Raw genomic sequence first — 17,935 nt, 5'->3', positions numbered from 1 at the left:
GCCACCCCAGGAGCAAGGATAACTATAGCAGAGCTGCACTACACCTCAGATCCCTATAAGAACAAGACAAGAAGAAGAATGACTGCCTTGCTGGACCCCTGAACTGCACCTGGGCCCTACTCTCAGAAGGACTGCACCAGCAGCACACATGAGCTTGACCAAGAAAAGGACTTTGCCTGGCATCTACTGCTTCATTAATGGGACTCCCTGTATGCTACACATAGAAAATAGCTGACCAGAGTCCTCTGCATCAAGCTCTGAAGAAAGTGACCAGTGGTCATTTTTGGATTTGAACCAGATGCATTCTGGGGGTTGGAGTCATAATCGCCAAGGAGCAAGTCAGAGCTTTTGAAACCTTGGGATGAGTTGGGGACACCTAAAGAATGCTGAAGAAACTACTGGAAGAAGAAGCAGAAGTTTGGAGAAGTTTAGAGTAACTTTAGAAAAAACTTTCCTTAGGTGACCTGACCTGACGCCATGAGTCAAGTCGGCCAATGTCAACCACGACCCAGCCTGACTTACAGGTTCATCCCGTTGAAAAGGTCTGAAGCCCCAGACTTCCAGGATATCACGGGGGCTCTTGGAAATGCAATCCAATGACGGTACATTGAAATCAGCATGCTGTGGAAGGTCGTCCGATGTTGGAGAGAAAAAGCTCAACAAAAGCTTCTAGGTCCGAAGGTAAAAAGTTGACTGAGTGTATCGGGGAGGGCTCCAGCAAGGTGGGCTTCAACTTCGGCTTCATCCCAGGCAAAGATTTAAATCCTGAAAAATCATCGAATTCCAAATGTTGACCACTTCACCAAGACCTCCTGTGACACGTATCTGAAGAGGGTTCCAGCAAGGACAGCTTCCGCTTGTGACTTTGTCTCGGTCGGTGAGGGATCTTCAGAAATTCTTCTAAGTCCAAAGGTAAACTTTGACCTAGGCCTCCCACTCAGTGTAGCTGACCAGGGCTCCATTATGGTTGGCCTCCACTTTGGACTTTACCCCAGTCAAGTGCGACCAGATGTCCAGATTAGTACTTTTGATTTTTATACGCTGGAAAACATTTAACCTTTAAAAATGTTTGTCATTTTAGTGTCATTGTAAAGATAAAATTATAATCTATTTTTATAAATTGGTGTTAGATTTTTATTGTGTTCTTTGTTTTGCTTATTTACTATTTTGTGTTTATTGAATGCTTTACACACATGTCTCCTGAGTTAAGCTTAACTACTCATTGCCAAGCTACAAAGGCTGGATCGGGGATTAATTTATTGAGACCCTGACTAAGCCTATAGGGGGTTTGTGGCCTATTACTAAGTGTGCATACTTACCTGCCCTTACCAATAATCCACTTTCCAACCGCCCCCCCCCCCCCCCACCAGAACATCCGCAAAATCCATTCCTTGGTGTGCCAACCTGCTGAGGGGTACAGGAAGAGAGGGTAGGGCTGACTGGCTTTCCTTTCTGTCCTGTTCTTTTGAAGACCAGTTTAGTTTACCAAATCCCCTTTCTGGCCTATGTTATGGGTTGCAGATCTCCCCCCACCAGATAAGCCACTTATCAACTCATCAAAGCAGCTTTGCTAATCTTGTTAAGGTTGACCAATCAGCAGAGGTCATTAAAAGGCTGGATTTTGATTACAGACGAGAAAGTCGTATAACTTATTTTCTGTATTAGTTAGGCTAAATTCAACAGTGGCATCTTCTTGAATTTATCATTACCAATATGCTGAGTCCAAGACTGACACATCTAGCTCCTTCCTAGCAATATTTATATTTTATGAAATATTCCAGTTTTAGCCTATGGTGCTAAGTAGCGACAATGATGGAAGCGAAAAGGGCTGTTTTTCTCTCCGCAAGGAACATAAAACATCTTTTATAATGTCCCTGCTTATAGTTACATGGCACCCACCCCTGGGGCACTTAGGGGAGACCTTAGGGGTGACTTATTTGTAATAATAAGGTAGTTTACCACTTTGGAAGTACCTTTAATACTAAATTCGAATCTGCACACATTTGACTTTTGTAAAGACAGCCTGCGAGGCAACACAGCAATGCGCATTCCAGTGCAGGAAATCTGCTGGGCCTCTAAACCTCCCTGCCTTATTATATACTAGGGACTTATAGGTTGTTTGAATCCCCGTTGCCCTATTATAGACTAGGGACTTATAGTGGTCTGTGATTGCCAATTGTAATTATACATAAATACCTTTTTAATCTGAGCACTGGCCCTGGACCGATTAGCAGAGCCCTGGGCACAGTCAGAGTCAGTTACCACCAGTCTCACTCAGGAAACAAAATAGGGTGACCAAAGTATATACATTGCTGTGTTGCCTGCAGGCATTTTTAGGGCAGCTCTGCCTCGCAGGCTGTCTATGTATATATATATATATATAAATATATATATATATGTACCAATGGTTACAAGGGTGTTATAGTTAGGTACATATGTTACACACACAAATCATAGAAATTCAGCTGTTATAGTTAGTGTTATTTCAGGTACCTATAACCCATGCCCTAAGGAAACTGAAAGTCACACCCTCTCCATGCACAGTTTAGTCATTGTTAGAAATCGGGTCTTTGGTTGGCAGTCAGGTTACCCCCTGTCCAAGCAAGGACCCTCACTCTAGTCAGGGTAAGTCACACACATTCCAAATTATCCTGTGCCCACCCTCTGGTAGCTTGGCACTGAGCAGTCAGGCTTAACTAAGAAGGCAATGTGTAAAGTATTTTTGCAATAAATCATACAATGACACTATATAGCACCACAAAAATATACCACACAGTGTTTAGAAAAAGATATAATATTTATCTGGATATTTGCAGGTTAAAACGATAAAAGATGCAATATGAAAGTGTAAAGGTATCACTGGAAAGTGATATAAAGTGTCTTAAGTCTTTAAAAAGCAAACAAAGTCTCTTTCAAGCATAAAGTACATGGTTTGGAGTGAAAAATCTCTGCAAAGGGCTGCAGAGGAGGAGATGCGTGGAAAATGGTGTGTGTGTCGGTTTCGCCCCTTCACACACAGACTTGCGTTGTTATTTTGCACGCGGGGAAGACGTTGTGTTGATTTCTGGCGCGCGGACAGGTCTGCTCTGTGTGCCGCGGGGTTTTCAGACACCCCGGGGTCTTTGCGAGGAATCCTGGGCTTGTAGTCCGGCTGCAAGTCGTGCTGGTGGGCTGTGCGTGGAATTTTCTCCCTCACGGCAGGCGCTGCATTGATTTCCTCTCTGGAAGTCGGGTGGCGTTGTCCAGGCGGGCCATGCGTCGAAGTTCTGGTCGCACCGCAGGCGCTGCATCGATCTTTTCCTCGCGAAGTCGAGCGGCGTCATCCCGAGTCGGCATGCAGTGAATTTTTCACCGCGGAGCAAACTGTGCGCCAAATTTTTCGACGCACAAGGAGTCCAGTTGAAACAAAGAAGTCTTTTTGGTCCTGAGACTTCCGGGAACAGGAGGGAAGCTCTATCCAAGCCCTTGGAGCGCACTTCTGCAGCAAGGCAAGAGTTTAGCAAGGCAGCAGGCAACAGCAAGGCAGCAGTCCTCTGTAGAAAGCAGTCAGGTGAGTCCTTTGGGCAGCCAGGCAGTTCTTCTTGGCAGGATGCAGGTTATGGTTACAAGTTTTCTTCTCAGGGAAGTGTCTGAGGTGGTAGGGCAGAGGCCCTGTTTTATACCCAAATGCGCCTTTGAAGTGGGGGAGACTTCAAAGAGTGGTTTAGAAGTGCACCAGGTCCCCTTTCAGTTCAATCCTGTCTGCCAGGGTCCCAGTAGGGGGTGTGGCAGTCCTTTGTGTGAGAGCAGGCCCTCCACCCTCCCAGCCCAGGAAGACACATTCAAAATGCAGATGTATGCAAGTGAGGCTGAGTACCCTGTGTTTGGGGTGTGTCTGAGTGAATGCACAAGGAGCTGTCAACTAAACCCAGCCAGACGTGGATTGTAAGGCACAGAAAGATTTAAGTGCAGAGAAATGCTCACTTTCTAAAAGTGGCATTTCTAAAATAGTAATAATAAATCCAACTTCACCAGTCATCAGGATTTTGGATTACCATTCTGGCCATACTAAATATGACCTTCCTACTCCTTTCAGAGCAGCAGCTACCACTTCAATAATGTATGAGGGCAGCCACAATGTTAGCCTATGAAGGGAGCAGGCCTCACAGTAGTGTAAAAACGAATTTAGGAGTTTTACACTACCAGGACATGTAAACTACACAGGTACATGTCCTGCCTTTTACCCACACAGCACCTTGCTCTAGGGGTTACCTAGGGCACACATTAGAGGTGACTTAGATGTAGAAAAAGGGGGGTTTTAGGCTTGGCAAGTACTTTTAAATGCCAAGTCAAAGTGACAGTGAAACTGCACACACAGGCCTTGCAATGGCAGGCCTCAGACAAGGTAAAGGGGCCACTAAAGGGGGTGGCACAACCAGTGCTGCAGGCCCACTGGTAGCATTTTATCTACAGGCCCTGGGCACTCTACTAGGGACTTATAAGTAAATCAAATAGTCCAATTGGGTATGATCCAATGTTACCATGTTTAAAGGGAGAGAGCATATGCACTTTAGCACTGGTTAGCAGTAGTAAAGTGCGCAGAGTCTAAAAACCAGCAAAAACAGTGTCCAACAAGTGGAGGGAGGCAGGCAAAAAGTTAGGGGTGACCACCCTAAGGCTGTCAGGTCTAACAGTCATCAGCAATTCTATTGCAAATGTTACAGTGATATTATCAAGAAGATGTCGTGAGTAACTGCTGTAATTGCAGTGCATGGTGAGGGAGCAAGATAAAGGTTCCTTAGTGATATGAACACACACACACACACACACATATATATATATATATATATATATATATATATATATATATATATACTGTATATATATATATATATCATGGGTATATATTCATATGTTTTAAATATATATAGAAATATGTATTTTTATTTTAATTACATATACATTTATATACCTGGATATATATACATTGGTACATTTAGGGTATTCTTACCTGTGCCACACACTGATCTACTCCTGCTCCTGGGGAACCATTATTAGTAACTGGAGGCACATCAGAGCAGCTTTCAGATGGAATGCTGATTTTCTGTTGGTTTCCAAACTGTCTTGTTGATAGCTGGACACCTGAAACATCCAATAAGGTCTTAAGATATATATATATATATATATATATATATATATATATAGCACAGTCTTTTGACAAGTCTTTAAACTCAAGCATTTTCCAATGAGAAATGAAAACAAAAAGATGAAATAAGAGAATGGGTGAATATGATTGTATTAGCTGTTAAGCCTCTTATATCAAATTTGTAGCAATATTTGCTAAGAGAGGAGCCATTTAGGTATGCCATTTATTTTATCATAGTTTCATATCATATAAATGGAATCTTGATTAAACTGTTGTAATAAAATAATGTCAAATTTTCTATCAAAACAATTGCTAGTCTCACTGTCCATGTTGCAAAGCTACCTCTTTGAAGCTGGGAGTTGCCCACCTACCTGACCGTTGGGTCACCTTTGTTAGTCTGATAAAATTGGTCAAGACAGATGAGATCCTGAGTTACTTACCAAGAAAAAGCACAAGAACAAAGAAACAAAAAATACCCAATAGTTGGACTGTGCTTCGCAATCAACTCCAGTTAACCTTTTCACCATTCATGAGAAGAGGCAACTGACAGTTTGAATTCAGATGTGATTACTTCTCTAGTAATGTGTATATATATATATATATATATATATATATATATATATATATATTGTTGGATGAGGAAAAGCGAGAGGAGAGAAGGGGGATGAGAAATAGAAAATAAGTAAACAATAAAAAGGGTAATCAGGTTCAGTTCACCATAATGTTTTATCTTTTGAGAAAAGTATATCAAGAGTTATGGTGACCCAAGTGCATTCTAGGTCTGTAGATGGTCTGCATACATAAACAAATACTAAAAGCCTACTTTACCAATCAGGGATAAACACACTATTGTGGGAGATTATTCATTGGGTTTGTAAGAAATTGGGATTATTGGTTGAGAGGAGTGTGGGCCTGGCAACAATCACAATCCTTTTCAGGGCGAACCATAAAATGTCACTAAGTTAACTTATGCATTACCTTCTGGTAGTTTGGCACAAAGCCGTCAAACCTAACTTACAGGCAAACAGTAGAAAAGTGAAAATACAACATTTTAGAAAAATGGAGTAAATTATACTAAATAAAATGACAAAACTACAAAAAACAAGAACTAGAACTATTCAGTTTTGAACTTTCTGTAAAAACAGCACCTAAAAGCACAAGGTGCCTATCATGGTCATCTGGATATGCTAGACTGGGGGAAAGTCACAGGTTCAGGCCAACCATAATGGACCATGAGTCAAATACAGAGTCCAGGTTACCATTGTGAAATTAATTAATGTCCAGGTTACTAGGAAACTACGTCGTTTGAATCTGTTGTTCTTGACACTGTACACGTTTATGTGGTGGCGTTATCAATGTACTTAAATCATGCAATCTAAACTGCTTGCAATAACACTGATGTTTAATCCTGAAAGCAAATTAGAATGGAAAACCAGAATATCCTACTGACAAAGGTCCTGAGTTGCCCCACCACCGCCACTACATGCAAGAAGAGATCATTCTTACCATTGACAGTGAAGTCATTGTCCTTATTGGAGTCATAGTTTCCACACAGCCCGCATATTCTGTTCATGAAGGTGTCTTGCAGCTCCAGCTGAGGGGGCAAACAATAGTTGTTAATCCAGTGATCCAGTTCCGCTGCTTTGACATAAAGGTTGTACTGGTCATAATTGAATGGAAGTAAGAAACTCGCAAACACAAATGTATTGTATCACTTCTGCATTAGAACTAAAAGGTGACACTAACAGAATCAATCAAACAGCATGCATAATAAAATATTAAATTCAGCATTATTGAAGAGTTGGCGAGTAGAAATATAAAAATCCAGATATTGAAATGTTACTAAATACGTAGGAAGCCTCCATTTTACCTAGAAAATGAAAGGCTACCGGATAATATAAATAAAGTTAGTGTTGAAAGGAAATATCTACGCATTTAGGGGCATATTTACATAAAAGTGGTACATTAGCTCTTTTAGCACTTTTCTTGTGTCCCCGTGTGCACCCTAACATCACAATGGTAGCACTGTATTTGCTATACAGCGCAGCAAGGCGCATGTTAGCGCAAAAGCTCCATAATCTATGGCCCTATTATGGCTCTTTGCTGTATTAGCACCATAAATTATGGAACTGGTAGTGCAGCAAAGCACAGAGAGGCCCTTAGGTTATTATGGGAGTGACAGTTTAATGCCTGCCCGGAGCAGTCGTAAAAAATGATGGAAAAAAATGGCAAAGTAAAATCTTGTAAATTTCACTGTGACATTTTTTGGGCATCCCCTTGTGGGAACACCCCCCTTGCATACATTATACCTGGCACAGGTATTGTAGTGTGGTTGGTTTTACGTATATTTTGCGCATTAGCTTCAGGCTTTAGGCCTTTCTGCACTTTGCCCTGAATGTATTTTATTCATTTGCTGACAGCTTAGAGCTTCTGTGCACTTTGCTCTAGACGCTTTTTATTAGGCTTCGTACTGTTATTTTATAAAATGGCCAGTTCTACGGTGTTGTTTTTTATTCCTATCACACTGTTTTGCCTACTTCAGCACTGGAGTTCTTCATAACATATTCACTCTGTGCTTTCGTCAAGGATACAGTCTGGTACATTGTCGATAGACGTGGTAGAAGTTTAGATTTGGCATTCCTGTGTAGGGACATTTTGTGATCACGATGACATATTAGTTATAAAATAACTTCCTTGTCCCAATACATGCAAGAGGGAGATTCCGACCAGGGAACCACAACTAGACGCTGACTGCCTTGTTGCAGATGCTGAACCAGATCACAGGCCTTTGCTCAGGTATGAGGGCTTATGTCTCCCCTTTGACTCGGAAAGGCAAGCTAGAAGCTTAACATGCTGTGCTCTAAATAGAACAAGCAGAGGGAGAGTAGAAAATAATATGCAATATGATAGCTTTGTTCTTATGTTTTACTCTCCTGGTGACTATTTCAATCCTACTATGTTGTATTGTGCTGGTTATTGCGGCTCACACCTTAATATCTAAAATACAGTCCTTTTATTAAAACATTATATAAAACTTATACTGTCTTTGTCATTTGTATATGAGACCATATTGTAAATGAGAGAGTTGGTTTGGATCTGAGTGACCACGACTTCCCTGAGAAGTTCCAAAGATGTCATGCGCTCGGCTGCCCAATCATCTCTTCCCCATTGGAGAAATGAGGCACTACTAGTTAGCCGGAGCAAAAACCGGATTTAGGGTGACAGAGTTCTTTACACGTGGGCCAGACTCAGTCCCCCACACCGTTATTGATCCTGCTGCCTCGAAATCCAGTAGTCTCATTTAGGATAATGAGAGCCCACGTGACATGGCGCCGCCAACGATTGGTCTGGCTCTAATGTTTAGGTCCGACTGACTCTCTCGGTCTCATATATATTTTGACTCCTCGGTTCCGTATGCGGAGACGTCCGTGGGGCTGAGGGTTTCTGCCACCACGGGATAGGTACGTCCTATTGCTTAGTGGTTGGTTGTTCAAGCTAGAACTTTGAAAGGAAAAAAACCCGATATTGGTGTGCCTTCTCTGACCTAGGGTTGTTTTTATTTTTTTTAAACAAATGGCGAATCCAGTAGTAGTGAATATAGCGCTTAATATGCGGCACCCGCTCACAGGTCACCTGATAGCACATGGACTGACAGTCCAGGGGAGTCCGGTCACTTTTGTGGTGGACGCCCATGCAGCCTATAGAACAGAACTTTTTTATTCTTGGGTCATATTTCCAGCAGCTGATGGGGGTACAAATACTTTTCACAAATACACGGTTGCGAATGTTCCTGGACAATACAGGGCTTATGCATACTTAGAGATACCTTTATCTTATCAAGAACACCATAATTGGCTTGATGGCGCCCTCCCACACACAGTAGCACAAGTACGGTTAGGTCCGTTGAGTAATGATGGTCCGATCTGGCCTTTATTGGCTCCTTACACACCATATCCTGCGGTTGCAAATTTGGCAGTGGCTGAAGTGTGTCGTTTATATATGGACTTAACTGCAACATACAGAAGACTAGTTCAGTTTGTGATGCAGACATTAAATACTAATGCAGCGCGTGCTGCTCTGGCGCACCCACAAGCAGTGGTACCGGGAATCAATCCGGCCACTGTACACTCAGTTATGAGCAAGGTGCCGGCTAATCGTGAGGAGACTCCATTTTGGCTGGCGCAAAAGATGAATACGCTGGAAGCAGTATTTCCCCATACGGGACCTCAGGATAAACATAGAATTTTGACGATGTGTTTGCCGTATGGGATGGTTCCTCCGGTGGACCTTTGTAATACTTGGGGCACGGTGTTTGCTGCGCTCTACACTACAGCACACAGTACACCGACTTTGGCTAATTTACCAGAAGTGCTTAAACAAATTCAAGATGAATATGGGGCTGCCCCTGCCTTAGATTTGGGCATGCAATTGATGGGCAATTTTGACGCGGTTTCTTCTATTTTTTTGAGTAATCTCAAGGGGGAGGCTGTAGCACTAGCTGTGCGAATGCGTCTTCGGGACGTTCCGCAGATTAATCAGGAGCGGGAACTTCCGAGAATAATAGCAGAAACATATTCTAGTATTGGTCGTGATAGCCTAGGGGCTAGACCGCAGAAACCACAATTGCAGGGTAAAAATAATAAAGATAATGCTAAGCTACAGCAACCTGAGTGTGCAAAAAAGCGCTGGGAAAAGAAACAGCAAACACCTAAAAAAGATGGGGGACAGTCTCCACAACCGGAGACCCCGCAGAATAGGTATAATCTCAGAAATAGGGATAATTTGAAGACGCCTGATCGATATCAATATACTGATACACGCCAATCTCGTTCCTTTCAGGACTCCTCTGAGAAGAGAAGTGAGAGAGGTGGGCGGTCAGAGCGGAGGACGGAGAACATGAAACCGAGACAGGATTCACAACGCTCAGCGGAGGTTTCTGTTAAACAAGAAGAGAAACCGCTGCAACAAAAACAACAATTTAAAAAGAAAAATGTGGCAGCAGTCTCTGTTAGACATGCTGCTTAAGAAGAGAGTTCTCTTGACGAACAAGACATGGGCACTAGCACTGTTAGACAGCGCGGCAGAGGTCACAATAGTTCGCCGGAGTCTTCTAGAGCATCTGGAGGTGAAAGCAACAGATGACTTCATACAAGTCGAAACGGCGGATATGCGGGTCTCTGATCCTGATAGAGTATATCTAGTGACTCTCCGCTTAAAAGGAGACATTGACTGCATTGTACACGCCATCTTTTGGGACCATGTGGTAAAATCATATGATGTTCTATTGGCTGAGCAAGATTGGCCACCTGACTTTGTTCGCGACTGTCCGGTTAGGGAGGAGGTTATTACACCTTCCTTCTCACCACTTGTTCCGAAAGAACTAGCAAGGTCCTATAGTAAATCATGGGCTCTAGCACAAGTCCCCGCCCTGTATGGAAATAATGTGGGGTGGGTTTAACAATCACCTTATCATGTCATTCCAATAAAGGGCGAACCTCAGCCACAGCCGCAGTATCCTATTAAATTTGAGGCAAGGGCATCGGTTAGGAAAATTCTTACACAATTGGAGTACCAGGGTGTCATTGAGCCCTGTGTCTCGCCGATGAATAATCCCTTATTTCCGGTTGCTAAACCGGACCATTCATATAGGATAGTGGTGGATTACAGACATTTGAATAGTCATACACGCACATATGCAATAGAGAATTCACATAGCGCAGCGCTTATGAATAATATAGTGCGTAAAAAATACAAAACAACATTGGATATCTCGAATGGATTTTTCTGCCAGAATATAGCGCCCGAAATTCCGGACTATACCAGTTTCAGTGCGTTTGGCTCTCAGAAAAAAATTTGTAGTTTACCTCAGGGGTATAAAAATAGCCCAGGTCTGTTTTCGGCTCGTGTGACTGAAATGCTACACAAGTTGGACCCTGAAGCATTATCATATGTTGATGACATATATTTGACAGACGATAAGATTCTGCAACATCTAAGGCGTGTATTGCGCATTGTTGTGGGATTTGCTGATATTGGATATAAGTTTAATTTCAAGAAATCAAAGATTGCCTTCCTCAGCGTCATTTTCCTGGGATATGAGTTAACGAGCGAGGGCAAGAGCCTAGCACCACATTTTTTGGAGAAATGTGCTTTATTGCAGCCTCCTAATACGGTTCGGAAGCTCCAGTCATTGTTGGGGTTTCTGAATTTTGGCAGAACTTACATTCCTGATTATGCTACGCGTATAAAACCATTATACGAACTGATTCGCCTGAATTTTTCGAGTAGATTTTGGACGATTGAACATACACACATACTGCGAGAGTTACAGAATGATCTCTTAGCAGTTAAACACTTACACACACGGGACAATAAGACACATTTAGTCATCAGGGTGATACCTGGGGCTGTTGGGTTTACATATGTCACCTTTAATGAGGGTGAGACAGTCCCGATAGCATACAAGTCCCACTTATATTCTGCTGCAGAACAACGTTTTGCGCAGACTGAGAAAATACTAACTGCAGTACAGATGGCTGTGATCAAAGAAAGACCGCTTGCCCAGGGCCAACGCATCATTGTCGTTTCCCCGATTCCGGCCTTAGAGGCTGTTACAAAAGCGAGTGTTCCTAATTCGAAAGCTTTACACCCGCGATGGATACAATGGGCTACGTCTTTGACAGCCACTGATGTAGATTACATATTTGACCCTAAGCTGTAGACTCAAGAATTTCTTCAATATGAAATAGAGTACCCAGTTCCTGCTGGCACATTGCCTTTTGACCAATATCAAGTGGTCATGTATACCGATGGCTCTGCGCAACCAGCGGTTGGGACTAAACAACAGTATTCTGCTGCATGTGTGGTAGTGAGCGGCACTATGGAGGGGGAAGTGTTCTGCCCCTGACATACTTATACTAAAACCTTGGGAGATTGCACGGCACAGCTGGCTGGGCTCAAAGCTCTTTTGTTAGCGTTGGAGCACGCAGATCCGGCGATTTTGACCTTGCTGGTCTGTGACTCCTACTACTGTGCTCAGTCTTTCAATGAATATCTGCACTATTGGAAGTTGAATGGGTTCAGAGATTCTAAAGGCAACACCATTAAATATAAATTGTTGTGGGGTAAGGTTGCGGATCTGAAAGAAACGCTTCCTAAGGTCCATGTTGTGCATACACTTGGACACCAGCGCGTTGGAATAAACGTTGCTGGGAATACTTTGGCTGATGAAGCTGCAAAGTCGGCAGTGGCTGTCGCCACTGTAGCCGCAGTGACTCGTTCGAGTTCCAAACCAGACACAGAGATTTCGGCTGCCATAAAAGCTACGGCTGATGGCACGCCATTTCCTAAAGGATTTCCTTCTAAATATAGTTACTGCTTGAGTGGTGCGCTAAATGCTGTTGTTAATATTCCAGGCATTGGTGTACGTGAATTACCAAATAAAATTGAGAGACCTCGATTCATTTCTGCAGCACATGAAGGGGTGGCATCTGCACATGCTGGTGTGGCTGCCACGATTTCACTTTTACAGGCCCGTTACTGGTGGCCTGGTCTCTATAAAGAGACAAAGCAGTATGTCCTTTGTTGTGACGTCTGTCAACAAATTAAAGCGTCGTCGGCTAGACGCCCGCCGCAGATGCCCCTTCTGATTTCGAACAAACCGTTACAGTGTGTGTACTTGGACCATTGTGGTCCACTGACACCAGATAGTGCATACAAATACATATTGGTTGCTGTAGATTCGTGCTCCAGATTTGTGTGGGTCTGGCCACAATGCTCGGCTGACAATCGGACTGTTATTAAAGATTTGGGTATCTTTGTTGATACATTTGCAGTTGCGGCTTTTCATTCTGACCAGGGCCCTGCTTTTGCCTCTAAGGCATTCAGGGACACCATGGCTTCGTTGGGGGTCCAGCTCCAATTCTTGTCTCCATTTCATCCCGAGGGAAATTCTGTCGTGGAGCGTTTAAATCGTGATTTAAAGCAATCCTTAACGGCCAGGGTTATAGGTACGGGTCGTAGTTGGCGAGCCCACCTGTATGGAGTACAGAGAGCACTTAATAACTTGCCTAGATGGTCACTGGGGGGTCGTACTTCATATGAGTGCCTGTTTGGAACACAAATGTATGTTCCTGATCTAGATGGTCCTGGTGTGGAGGCGGCAGAGACGCCCTTTGACATAAATGATCGTGTCACTGTTTTGCAGGATTTACAACAATTCCATGAAGATAACTCTTCTGCAAGTGCTGCCTGTTCAGGAATTAAGGATGAGCCAGTAACACCTACTGGTTGGATACCCAGGATTGGGGATCTAGTGCGTGAAAAGGTCGCAGTAAAGAAAGAATTTGGTCCTTCTTATCGAGCACCTGTCCCTGTGTTAGGGGTGAGCGGCACGAGAACTGTGATTTTACCGCCGCTGCAAGGGGCCAAAGGAAATCGCTTTCTTTCCATTGATAATGTCAAGTTACAACATGTGGCCGATTCTGCACAGCAGACCAAGAGGGACACCCAGTAGTTTCGGCATCCCTCTCACTACTGGGGAAGAAGTCCCGCTGCAGGTGATTTACACCGAAGCTGTTTCCTCTCCGAGCTTGGGGAGGGTGGAAGATGATCTTGCGATTGTTCCACAGACAACGATTAATATAGAATCTTCTCATCAAGTTGCTGTACGTTCTACTAATGTTTCTGAACATGTGGTTTATAGCGTGCCTAGGAGAGAGCCTCCATCTGCTTCTTTGTTCACAATTGCACCTTTTGCGAGAACTGCCTCTGGCTGCTTCAACGACGCTGATGAAGCAGTGTCCGGCTCTTCATCATCGATGTCTTCTGTCCGAGGTCCACATAAGCTGCTGAGTTGGCTTAAACGTACATATTTTGTTTTTCCTTGGAACTATATGTGGCTTTTTATGGCTGTTATGACTATTTTTTTATGGTTGGGATTTGTAGTTACTTTTTTTCTAGTAATACATGGTCATTTTCTTCCTGATCGTTCAGACATTGAGCACGTGGAGACTGTGTTGAGACCACATTTTTCGTCTCATATGGTTCGAAGAGACTTGTCCAATGTGAACATTTACCTAGTATCCCTGTCCCTTCCAAATTAAACAACTGGCAGCACTATGTGAATGCTACTTTTAGTGAATTTACGCATTGGGTCCAGAATGGTACGCTTAACACTTCATCGTTACATCCGGGCGGGTGGTTATTGTGTCCTGTAGACACTAATCAGTGTCATCAACGTTTTGTCACCTCCTCAGGGGGGTTCAGCACTAGTAGGGCAGACCCTCGTTACATTTCACCAGAACATGCTGATATAATAACTACGTACAGCGTGGGGAAGCTTTGTCAACAATGGTTGAAGTACTCCACGCTGGATGCAGTTAAGTCACATCTCAAGTTACTGTCTAATGGTACTGATTTACAAGATTTTTTGTCGGGTCCCAAGGTGCCACGAAGGAAAAGGTTCTTATACGAAGTATATAATGAGATTTGGAAACTTTCACAACAGGAGGCTGCTGCCCGGTTGAAGCAGATTGATCAAGATAATCTGATGCAGGCTTTGTCTGTTGTTGATAATGGCATGCATACCCTTTCTGACCGTGTTTACATGATTGACAGCATCGTTTCCTCTGCTATTGACATTATTAAATCAGACATGTCTTCTTTATATCATGGGCAGAGTCAGACACAGTCCATCATGCAGCTGGGTTGGACTCTTCAGACCTTGAAGGCAGGTTGCGATCCATGGCAGCACATTCGCGCCAAAGAGATCTTTTTCTCCTTTAATTTGACTCATCAACAACAGTTGATGGCTAAAAAGGAAGCGACATATGTTATGTTGAATATTGAGAAATTAAGAGAAACTGCCTTTTACGGTGGCTGAGATTCCGTCAGCTGAATGGTTGATTCATGGGGTTATTCATTTGCCTATCTCCACTCTGCAATTTACTTCTTGTTTGAAGCACATTCCGGTGGGTAGATATGAACTATTGGGTGACAGTTACATACACGAGGTGTGAGAGCTTCCCTTTCAATACAGATGTGTTAATGGTTTGAGGGAGGTTTTTCTTAGCGGTAGCGAATGTGAAGCTTCTGTCAGCCATTCCATGGTTTGTAAACAGCTGTCCTTGCACGGAGCGTGTAACGCTTCGATTGCTAACTTATCTTGTTATCTGAAGGGAGTTCCAGTCCCGGTAATTAAAAACACTTTCCAGGTGCTTTCTAACGGCAGTTACATTGTTCTTAACAGCAAACGCTGATGTGGCATGCGTGCAGGAATAGTTTACGTTGTCGTTGTCAACAAGGCCGTTACGTGCTGCGGGAATGTGTTGTTTCCCCCTACTCAAATTAGGGAGGTAGCGGGCATCTGGCCTCATATTGCTACTTCCAAGGTTGATTTCGACAAGTTGAGTCGACTAAAGGCTCTATTGTTTCAAAAGCATGTTGCCCTTACATCTGCTAGCGAGACCTACGCGCTTCAAGTGGCAAGGTCATCGGCGGAGATACAGTCCCTTTTGAATACTAACTTTCCAAGTCACTTCGGTGAACTTGTGGGACGTATATTTAATGCATCCAGCACTGCTGGTATTGCTCATTTTTTCAAAGCCGTTGGTGTTGGTTTCGCTCACACCTTCTCTTCCATATTCGGTTTGATACCTTCGGCTATACACTCTATTTTCAGAAGCATTTTTGGGGGTTTCCCAATTACTTTGGCTTTATTGGCTGGAGTCTTGCTGTTGTTGCTATTTTTTCGCAATGGCTGTCCCGCCACGACGAGATCCTATATTGCTGCTCCCGCCAGCGCAGCTGTGTCGTGAACGCATGATGCAGCGTTTTGGAGCTACACTCCTGGGTCATTTGGAGTGTGACTGGTCTCTCATTCAGACCGGTTTTGGATTGTGTGCAACCCGTGTTTCGGTGCCTTTGGTGCTCGTTTGAACATGCACTGGCTTTCTGTCTCTCACTGCAGCGCTCTCCAGTGGTCGATCCTGATCTGTTGATGTTCCCGATTAGGGCTCATTCCCAGACTTGTGCACTACGGTTGCGTTTGCTTCGTGAGGCAGTCTATGAGATTCCCTTCCTGGAGGAAGATGGTATTGTCTCTTTTATTGGCCCTGCACGGGGTGCCGCCCTGGATGGTTTTGGGGCTTTGGAACACACCTGCTCCATGGTACTTTGTGGCGTGGATCTTCCGGTATTAACATATATCGAAGTGGAGGAGCTCCTACTATCGATTGCTTCTGTCTGACAATTGGATTTTTTTCCCTTCTGCTAAATTGACACTATATTGAATTTGGCTTTATCGTCACATGTTTCCTTAATTTATGACTTTGTTGTCTTCTTATCTTGTCGAAATATATATTGTTTATATTTTGGGGCATGTTTTTATGTTGTTGGAACCACTTGCTACCGACAAGGGGAGGGTGTAGTGTGGTTGGTTTTACGTATATTTTGCGCATTATCTTCAGGCTTTAGGCCTTTCTGCACTTTGCCCTGAATGTATTTTATTCATTTGCTGACAGCTTAGAGCTTCTGTGCACTTTGCTCTAGACTCTTTTTATTAGGCTTCGTACTGTTATTTTATAAAATGGCCAGTTCTACGGTGTTGTTTTTTATTCCTATCACACTGTTTTGCCTACTTCAGCACTGGAGTTCTTCATAACATATTCACTCTGTGCTTTCGTCAAGGATACAGTCTGGTACATTGCCGATAGACATGGTAGGAGTTTAGATTTGGCATTCCTGCGTAGGGACATTTTGTGATCACGATGACATATTAGTTATAAAATAACGTCCTCGTCCCAATACATGCAAGAGGGAGATTCCGACCAGGGAACCACAACTAGACGCTGACTGCCTCGTTGCAGATGCTGAACCAGATCACAGGCCTTTGCTCAGGTATGAGAGCTTATGTCTCCCCTTTGACTCAGAAAGGCAAGCTAGAAGCTTAACATGCTGTGCTCTAAATAGAACAAGCAGAGGGAGAGTAGAAAATAATATGCAATATGATAGCTTTGTTCTTATGTTTTACTCTCCTGGTGACTATTTCCATCCTACTATGTTGTATTGTGCTGGTTATTGCGGCTCACGCCTTAATATCTAAAATACAGTCGTTTTATTAAAACATTATATAAAACTTATACTGTCTTTGTCATTTGTATATGAGACCATATTGCAAATGAGAGAGTTGGTTTGGATCCGAGTGACCACGACTTCCCTGAGAAGTTCCAAAGATGTCATGCGTTCGGCTGCCCAATCATTTCTTCCCCATTGGAGAAATGAGGCACTGCTAGTTAGCCGGAGCAAAAACCGGATTTAGGGTGACAGAGTTCTTTACACGTGGGCCAGACTCAGTCCCCCACACCATTATCGATCCTGCTGCCTCGAAATCCAGTAGTCTCATTTAGGATAATGAGAGCCCACGCGACAGTATTATGTGACGCAAGGAGCTACAAAGGGGTGCAATGCATGCATTGCCCCACTTTGTAAACATGGCACACAGGGGGGGTTCCTTAATGCCTCCTTAAGTGTAAAAAAAAAACCAATGAAGTTAAGGTGGTGCAAGGAGGTGTTAGGGGCTTGTAAATATGCCCCTTAATGTTTTGTAAGGCTAGTTTAGTTATTCTTGAGTTGTAGTATGCCCCGCTTGTCCTCCCGGAAGCCGTAAAAACCCACCTAAACCTCAGGTATTCCATTGGTTACTGCATTTGTCACTTATGGAGGAATTCGGAGCATTTATATATTTTGGAATGCATGCAAGAGATTAACTTCTTCCTAGTTCCCCATAGCTGCATTTTGTATAAAATAAGT

The 17,935-nt window shown here is 43.4% G+C and overlaps 1 protein-coding gene across 1 annotated transcript in view; it reads right to left on the bottom strand.

The window, feature by feature from the left end:
- Positions 1 to 17,935, bottom strand: part of LOC138284404 (mucin-5B-like) — a 528,306-nt gene that overhangs the window by 361,406 nt on the left and 148,965 nt on the right. The window contains exons 4-5 of the mRNA XM_069223140.1: positions 6,632 to 6,719; positions 4,991 to 5,121 (exon numbers count right to left, since the gene is read on the bottom strand). Coding sequence (XP_069079241.1) covers positions 4,991 to 5,121; positions 6,632 to 6,719 — 219 coding nt within the window. The remainder of the gene's footprint in view (positions 1 to 4,990; positions 5,122 to 6,631; positions 6,720 to 17,935) is intronic.

The sequence above is a fragment of the Pleurodeles waltl genome, chromosome 3_1 (genome assembly GCF_031143425.1).
Source record: "Pleurodeles waltl isolate 20211129_DDA chromosome 3_1, aPleWal1.hap1.20221129, whole genome shotgun sequence".
NCBI classification, from domain to species: Eukaryota; Metazoa; Chordata; class Amphibia; order Caudata; family Salamandridae; genus Pleurodeles; species Pleurodeles waltl.
This window is presented reverse-complemented; position numbering and strand designations above follow the sequence as displayed.